Below are 9,213 nucleotides of genomic sequence, written 5' to 3'. Positions count from 1 at the left end.
AAGTGAACCTGGCTTCCCCATTTTTTTTGCATGTCAGAAGGTCACAAAAGGGGATCACATGACCCCCGGGTCAGTTGCCAAGCATCTGAATTTTGATCACATGAGTTGGGGATGCTATAATGGTTGTAAATGTGAAAAATGGTCATAAGTCACTTTTTCAGTGCTGTTGTAACTTCAAACAGTCATTCAATGAACTGTTATAAGTCGAGGACTATGTGTACTACTATGAATGTGTTTGACATGTGTATTTGCTTTCGTTTTAGCTAGCGTGATTTGGTGAATTTCCAATACCTTGCCATAAAATATCACTACTTACAGCTATTTTCCGTTCATGAAACACAAAAGCAGTCCTCCTATCAAGTACTAAATTTTGGGCAGAAGCACAGAATCATAGACATCCAATGGATCATCTAAACGCCAATTGTTTCAACCTCAGAAGAAACCTTGATATTCTCTACTGAAGCTTTTGCACAGAGCCCAGCGTCTTTGATTATTTCATTGTGGCTTTGAATGGCTTTGCTAACTTGTCCCTGAGAGTTTATCTGAAAAGTAGCATTTTGTGCTCGGATTTTCATTAGCCTGGTTTGAAACAGCAACTTAACCCTTTACATGCTACTTAGCCAGTACCCCTTTAAAAAAATGGGGGAGTGGGTTGCATTGTTTCTACTCTAGCAGGGACCCTTTCTCTCCAAAATGAGAGAGTGGTGGGTTATCACTAAGATGCCAGGGGAAATAATTATGAATTTTGAATGAGTCCTCTTTCCATTTAGTAAGGAGATAGACTGGCTGCTAGACGGCCATCTGGTTCTAAATCAGAGATGGACAACCTGGAATTTTGGGGTGGTATGTGACTGCCAGGCCCTTGTAATCTCTAACATTCCCTAAAATCAACAACAAACTTCCTTATAATGGCAATATGTTTTCTAAATTTACTTGCCAAATAAAATGTAAATACTAGCCTCTGATAGGTTTAAAGCACCCATTTTATTTAACTTCCTATCTCAACAGACCAGAATGAGAAGGGCTGAAAAGTCTATCTTAGTAGCCTTCACTCATATTATTATGATACTGTCAAGATTCTGTGGCCCTTGACTCAGCTGCCAAAAATATCTTGAACAAACTGGTTGCCCATGCCTCTTCTCAGCTAACTTTCCAGCTCAACATCCTACCTTTAAAGCATTGATGAAAGGTTCTATCCAGGCTACCATTTCTACATGCTCAAAATATATTTGAAATTTTCTAAGCTACTACAATTTACACTTCTCTGAAGAACATTAAAAATGTTCCTTTTAATCATGTGTAGCTCGGTTCTTAAATGGTCTCTCTCTGTTTCAGGTCTTTTCTGTTATTAAGAGACAGCTGTGTGATAAGACAGATTCATCATTTATGCAATAACAGATCTTTTTAATCACATAGCAGGAATGAAGTCATTCAACTATAAGTGACAGAACAGCTGTAAAAGCACTTTTGTATCCCAGTTCCCTGTACTTTCGCCTTGGAACCTAAGAAAGTGCTAGCATTCCAGGGAACCAGATATCTTAAAACTGCAAATGGCTGTTTTATTATTGTTCATACAAATTCATCCCACAGATCCAGAAACTTAGAAAGCTACCTAATATTAAAGTTGAGCAAAGGTTCCTTCAGTTCAGCGTTTTTATTCGGTCATTTAGTCGCTACTGACTCTTCAGTATGCAACGGATCTCATTTTGTCAAGATTGTCTACCCAGTATGGCAGTGGTTCCTCAGGTGAGTTTTCTAACCATGCAGACTTCATTGTACATATTCAGTCATAACAGTCATGTGAAATGGTCCATCCAGTCTTTTACAACCCGGTACACTCCAACTGTGTGACCCAACTTCCAGAATTCTCAGCAACTCTGGAAAGGCTGGTGTAGTTGGTAGTAGCAATATATGCTCCTTCAACACTGTTTCATGATCCTTTAATAACCATCCTTTACATTTTGTGCATCAGAAACGTATACAGAAAGAAAGCACCTCTAGTTCTTAGGATGTAGCTTGCACTGCAGGGTGAGACTATTTTCCAACAAGGTGATGTGAGGTGTGCAAACAATGTGTCACCTATTCAAGGCTGCAAGCAGAGATGGGTTAACAGAAAATCTTCTAGAGTTGCACCAAGGATATTCAAATATTTTGATCCGATTTTACATTGCTATGAAGAGAAAATTCAAAAAAAAAAAATAAAAAAGCAAATTAATCTGTACTGCCCACTAGCCTATTTAGTGCACAGGAAAAATGAAGATTTATGTGAATTCAAGACATGAAAATATAAATGAAAACCCCCACTATAGGTAAGAGAGTTAACAGTAACATTAGTCAAAATGACTCTTTCCAGATGTATTGAAAGTTGGTAAAAAGAGAACACCAAATACATGTATATAAAATTTAAATAATGGATTTTGTTTTTCCAGAATGGCACATTTGCTCAGAAAAGAATGGCATCTTCTTTGAAGTTTTGAGCTCTTCCTCTTTTTACATATCCTTTTATTTAAGGATAGACAAACTTGTTCCTGTTAGATTCAGAAGCAACCCCCCCCTCAAATATTCTCAATCCACTATTAAAACTTTCTCCCAGTTGCAACTGAGGCTTGGAACAGTAAGAAGCTCTGAACCCATCACCAGTCCTTTATCCACAGCAGGTAGAAAAGGAAGCTCTCTTTCACAGGCCTCTGTCTGGTTGGAGGATATGGATCAGTGTTTCTCAACTTTGGCAACTTTAAGATGTTTGGACCTAGAATTCTCCTCTGGCTTAAAGTTTCTAAGGTTGAGAAACACCAATATAGAGGCTTGTAAGAGAGATGTGGGGGGTAGTGGTGGGGGAGAGAGAATTCATATTCTCTCTGGCTTCTTATTTATTCTAAGCCAGAGGAAAAACTGGCAGAATATGATATTTGTCTCATTACAATATGAAATACAAGAGTCCATCTGGATTTGTGTTTCAACTTGAAGTTATATAATATCTGGATCACTATTGATTTTACTAATTAAATAATCATAATTGTCCCCTACAAAAATAAATGACAGTCTTTTCTTTCAGTAGGGACTAACTGATCCATTTCAGAATTTGGGACGGAATTCCCAGGCATCTGTTCACATTGGTTGACACCAGTGGTGAAATCTAAAATTTGTTACTACCGGTTCTATGGGCGTGACTTGGTTTGGGGGGGGGGTAATGTGACTGGGTGGGCGTGGTCATTTTTTTTTTTACTTTTAAAACCATTTTTTACATGTAAAACCATGTAAAAAATGCTTTCAAAAGGCTCTGACGATCCCAGCTGAGTTGCCTAATCATCAGAGGGTTTTTAAAAAACCCTCTGCCGATTAGGCAACTCAGCTGGAATCGTCAGAGCTTGGATCGTCAGAGCCATTTAAAAGAAAAAAAAGCCTCTGATGATTGCGCAGCTCAGCTGGGCATGGGGGGCAGGGGCATGGATTTTTGCTACTGGTTCTACGAACTGCCCACCGCCATCACTACCTACTCGCCTGAGCCGGTCCGAACAGGGAGCATTTCACCCCTGGTTGACACTTGTAGAATGGTTACCTCTCTGCTCTTTTTCTTCTGACCTGCATTGTTTGCCTTCTGGCCTTTCTCCACCTCACCCTTTACACAGCAGTCATGGTTTCAGTGGATCTAAGTCAGGAGCAAAATTACTAAATGGAATACACACTTGTAGACAAAGAGCACAATCCGTGGTCTATTGCAACTCCCTTGGCACATGTGCTTTGTGTGTTCACAACACAGGTCCCATACAAAGTGATAGTGTTTACTGTGTAACAAATAGAAGATATGCTCATAATATCTCCTCCTTTAGTACTAGCATTAGCACTTAGACTTGTATACCGCTCCATAGTGCTTTACCCTATGTACTCCGAGTGGTTTACAGAGTCAGCATTTTGCCCCCAACAATCTGGGTCCTCATTTTACCCACCTTGCAAGGATGGAAGGCTGAGTCAACCTTGAGCAGGTCAGGATCGAACTCCTGTTGGTGAGCATAGTTAGCCTGCAATACTGCATTCTAACCATTGCACCACCATGGCTTATTTTATTTATAATCAAAATATTTAGTAAAAAAAGAAAGTGTCTTGCTGACATCTAGTTTGTGCTTGCAACAATATAATAAACTTCTAAAATCATGGATAGCAAGAATGATTTGGCCCCCACATATCTAAGTTGCATAAGTAGACAAAATTTGAAGATAGAATCACAATACACAGAGATATATCACACGTGTAGAGAGCATAGTCACTCCTGCTGTCTCATTTCCATTTATGTTTACACAGCAGGAGTTCAGTTATACACTTCCCAAATGGTGAACTTCATTCACCAGAGAAGTTTTAGCCCTTCTTCCAACATGAACCTGTTATAATTTGCTGCCATCGGCAGATGGAAAAAAAAAACTATCTGGAACAAGCTTGCTCAGAGGCAAGACTTCAATTCCTATAAACACACACACACACACACACACACACACACACACACACACACTTCTTGCCATTCAGCTAATGATTATTCCCATACGTGGCCTAGCAAAGCGAGTGGAACTCTATTGGCTGCAGAAGAAGGATTAAAGGCTGCATCTGGTCCATAAGTTGCCTGTATCCGTTTATTAGATTTATATCCTGCCTTTCCTCCAGGAGCTCAAAGCAGCATGCATCGCATCCCTCCTCCAATTCTACCCCCTACTCTCAACCTCCTGAAGCAGGCTGGGCTGAGAAACTGAGACTGGACTAAAGTCACCCAATGAACTTTATTTGAAAGTGGATGGACCCCCAGGGTCTCTCTGGTCCTAGTCCAACACCTTAGCCATTACACTGACACAGGATTGGGTCAGATTCACTAGCACATGGTAAAGCAATCTTCCAAATGCACGGATTTCAATTCCAGATTTCTAAATCAGGTTTATCTTTGCTAAGGATTTGTCATTTATACATCTGGAAGGGACTTTGATTGGGAAGAATGTGGTAAAGAAGTAAAAAAAAGGCATCTATAGTAGGAATGTTGAAAGGTCAAGTGGGAAATGTATAGCTGCAGAATGGAAGCAACTTCAATCAGAGATGCTACCGGGAGAAGACTTCTGGTCAGATGTGCTGGGCACTGGAGAGCAGAATTCAGCAGGAATGGCTGCTACATGTTTTAAAATGAAATAAAACCAAGCAACTTACGTCTGCTTATGCAACTGCTCTAAGCCTGCCATAAAGGAAACAGGCACATAGCTTATCACTAATCTCATTTTGTGGCCTATTTTCTTCTGAATATTAGCTATTGCCCCCAATTTCACCCACATCCCAAGCACAGTTGCAAGTAGATGCTTGTTGACAGTGTAGAGTTTATTGGTGGGGGGCTGTTAAGGGAGAGCAATTCTCCAGCTGAAAGATTGTTTATTTCAATTGCAGACCAATCAAGATCCAGGTTTGTATTGGGCTAGAGAGGAGGAAAAGAAGGAGCACAAGGAAGGACAGGAAGCAATTGTGTCATAGGCCAAACCAGCAGGCACAGAGTAACTCTATTGATTTAACCAAGCAAGCAACTACCAGCAAGAGCTACCGTCTTGGTTATAGGCAAGCTCCTCCTAAGAAAATGGCCACCATACAGAGGTGACAAGCATTAGTGGGGCCTCTGCCCTCTCTGTTTTCCCAGAAAACATGCAAAGGGTATATTGGTAGTGCCAGTATCATCAGCTGGGCTACATAATGGATGCTCCCACCTCAGTTTATGTTTCCAGTGACCACCATGAGAAAACTGGATGAGAGGATATGGAGGGAAGGAGGAGAGGGGAGACTAAGTCATCCATAAAGGCTGCTTCTGTCCTTTATTGGCAAGGCTTAAAGTGCATAGGAGTAAAAGCAGAGTCCAAGGCAAAGTGAAAGGAGAGGGGCTGATGGCAAGGTCGAGCCCAGCCAGCTCCCTGAAGAAGGATATCCACCGAAAAAGGCCACTTGAGCTACACACAGAGAAAAAGAGAAAAAGAAGCAGAAAGGACAGAACACTTGTTAGTGGCACTTAGCAAGGAGACGGCCTTTAGGGGAAAGGATGCAGGGCTACTTAGAGAAGTCCAAAAATCCCAGCCACCATCTTCTAGCCATGGAACTGCCGGTGATAGCTGGGAAGTAACAGGTAGAAGGAAAACAAGCACCCTTGTCTCCACCTGCCATTTCCCTCTGGCAAACCACAATTGGTGAGTAGCTGCTCAGCAATGATTAGTAGTTTCCAGAATGTTTGATACCAAATTTACCTCACCTGGGAAAAGTATCTATCATTCTTCTCTTCAGCTTAACAAGGGTACAGAGCAGGAAGTGTTGCCCTCTGCAATAATTTGTTATTAATCAGGATGAATTTAGGAGCTTGTTAGTTAATCTGCTTCCCGCTCCAAGCATTCCTTCCCATCTAACAAAGGATTTCAGGCTTCACTGCCTGATAGCTTCTTATGAATTTCCTAGCTGACTTTGGGAAGTAGCTCCAAAGGGTATTATTCCCTTCTGCCCATGTCATCACTCACCAACACAAGCAGTGCCGTCCTCATTGGGTTCAAAGCCCCGGTTACAGCGCTTGTTGCTGCGGCAACGGTACCCACCATATGTGTTGATGCAGATGGGCCTGCCTCTTGGACACACAAAAGGAAATTCTGCACACTCATCCATGTCTGGGAAGAAAGGAAGTGAGAGAGAGGAGAGAGAGAGAGAAAGCATGGGAAATAATAAAAGACAGACTCAGTGCCGGCAGTCTCAGAAATCAGCCACACTGGTGGGTTTGGATACCAAAGAGTGTCATTCTACTTCAGGGAAACCCGGCTGTGGGAATCAAGAAATGTCATCCCAGGAGCATTTGCTGATTTTCTCTTGGCAGGTGACTCACCAACACAACGCCCATTCTTGTGCTGAGAGAATCCTTGGCCACACTATGAGGGAAAAAAGGAAGAACAGATCATCAGGAAACCATTGATCTTTAATCTCATTTTTGTCATATGTATTTTGAGGGATTTATTCCTGAATTTGTGTAGTTGCAGTTTCTGCCTCAGACCATATACTATCTAATACAGGTAGTCCTTGACTTACAACCATTTTGTTTAGTGACCATTCAAACAAGTGGTGCTATTCAGCCAGTTCTATCCGGTTTAGGTGAACCGGTAGTGGTGGCTGAGGGAGGCTCTGCCCACCCACTCGGAAGTCATCACGTCCCGCTTTTGGCGCTCTGCGCATGCGCGGAGGTAATATGTACCAGGGATGGGTTCTACTTACCTTTACTACTGGTTTGCAGCGGGGCCTTGCATGCTCTTCTGCGCAAGTACAGAAGCTTCTGCGCATGCGCAGAACCATTTTGATGACATTGGGGTCGGTGGGCGGAGCCTCCCTCCGGTTTTACTACTGGTTCTATAGAACCGGTGCGAACTGCGGGCAACCCACCACTGATATGTACACTCCCATTTGTGAACTGGTAGCGAAGGTAAGTGAATACCACCCCTGATTCAAACTTACAAGAGCACTGAAAAAAGTGACTCACGACTGGTTTTCATGCTTACAACCATTGCAGCATCCCCATGGTCATATGCTCAAAATTTGGGCACTTGGCAACTGGCATGTATTTGTTGAATGACTCACTGAAGTTTTTAAGTAAATCATGCAGTTATTAAGTTAATCTAGCTTCCTGCATTGATTTTGCTTCTTGTCAGAAGTTGTCTGGGAAGGTTACAAATGGTGATCATCGCGGCACTGACCCAGGATGATCACCATTTGTAACCTTCCCCGCCAACTTCTGACAAGCAAAATCAATGCAGGAAACTAAATTCACTTAATAACTGCAATGATTCACTTAACAACTATAGCAAAAGGTTGCAAATGAGGCAAAACTCACTTAACTGTTTTGCTTAACAATGGGAATTTTGGACTCAACTGGGGTCATAAGTCGAGGACTATTTGTATATAGCTCCCAATCTAGAGGGGTACTTTTGTATATATCCCTTCTGATTCTCTTGTACAATAAATGTAGAAGCCAGTGCTTCCTATTTGGCAGCAAAAACTTCATATGGAAATCAGGGCACATAGTAGATTTTCTGGATAAGAAGGAGCAGCAAGGAAAATAATCTGCACTGGGTAAATATCAGTCAGTGCAAATTTGAACATCTTCACTCTTTATTGTGAACGTAGTTGAGAACTCACAAACCAGTATTTGCAAATGGGAAGGTTGTGTTATTGTATTGTTATGCTTGGTTGTACATTCAGCCAGATGTGTAGACTCAGTTTGGCCTTTTTGCCTACCTATCAAGTCCTTCCCAAATGCCTAGGGTAGCAGATGTCATTGTTCAATAATATTAAAGGTATTGTCACAGGATATAAGCTGCTCCAAGTAAAGCCTTTACAGATTCATGCCCAATCTTTTTAGTATAGAGATGGCATGTTCAAATTCTGTTTCCAAATTTCAGCAATCTTTTTTTAGTAAACCCCATTATCCCATTATAGTCAACATCCAATTTGAAACCATCAAAACAAAACACATAACAGCTCAGGCAAAACAGCTATAACAGTACAAAACTGTTTGGACAGGGACTCCACTAACATATTAAACCTAAGAGGGTAGGTGCCACCTTTAGGAGGATCCTTCTCCAGACATCAGGGGCAGGAACATAGAAGACATAGTCTATTTAATTGAAGGGACCTGGACTGCACCCACTTTGTCTGAACATACCAGGCAGGCAGAAATGATTGGTGACAAGGCAGTTCTGCAGATAAACCAGACCCTGGTGGCATGAAGGGCTTTATAGGTAATAACTAGCACTTTAAATTTACTATCACATAGCTTTCTTACCCTGACAACTTGGCCATTCCTTACCTCGTGCTAGTAGATTTTTTACATTGGAAGTCACTTTGCTGACAATAGCAAATTTTGCAGCAGTGTCACCTTTATTACAGCCACTTTAGTTGTATTAGACCCTTTATCTTCTCTGTTCCCTTTTAATGTAGCTATCACAATTCAAAGAGTCATTAGATTTGCACTGATGATGTTACATAGTTGGGTAATGAAATGTCTGCAAGCAAACAACCAAGCTGAGAAAGCACCAAGAACCCTAAACCAAATATATTCTCTTCTATGAGACTAGAGAAACTGGGCCACTGAAAGAGAACAGATGTCAAAAACTTTGGAAAAGGAGGTGATGGAAAAGAGCAAGGGAAACCAAAGAAGGAGCTCTAACAGAAATTTAT

General features: G+C 41.4%; 1 protein-coding gene across 2 annotated transcripts in view; it reads right to left on the bottom strand.

Annotated features, from left to right (window-relative positions):
• Positions 1 to 1,923: 1,923 nt before the first annotated feature.
• Positions 1,924 to 9,213, bottom strand: part of CRTAC1 (cartilage acidic protein 1) — a 30,964-nt gene continuing 23,674 nt past the window's right edge. The window contains exons 13-15 of one of the 2 annotated variants that reach the window (XM_070945854.1): positions 6,872 to 6,914; positions 6,516 to 6,659; positions 1,924 to 2,170 (exon numbers count right to left, since the gene is read on the bottom strand). In XM_070945854.1, the coding sequence (XP_070801955.1) occupies positions 2,163 to 2,170; positions 6,516 to 6,659; positions 6,872 to 6,914 (195 nt within the window). In that variant the 3' untranslated portion in view covers positions 1,924 to 2,162. Of the gene's footprint in view, positions 2,171 to 5,784; positions 5,961 to 6,515; positions 6,660 to 6,871; positions 6,915 to 9,213 lie in introns of those variants that run through there. The other variant, XM_070945855.1, reaches the window with a different exon arrangement.

Source organism: Pituophis catenifer, unplaced genomic scaffold, assembly GCF_029215685.1.
Source record: "Pituophis catenifer annectens isolate HBS135680 unplaced genomic scaffold, rPitCat1.0.hap2 SCAF_6, whole genome shotgun sequence".
Taxonomy (NCBI): domain Eukaryota; kingdom Metazoa; phylum Chordata; class Lepidosauria; order Squamata; family Colubridae; genus Pituophis; species Pituophis catenifer.
This window is presented reverse-complemented; position numbering and strand designations above follow the sequence as displayed.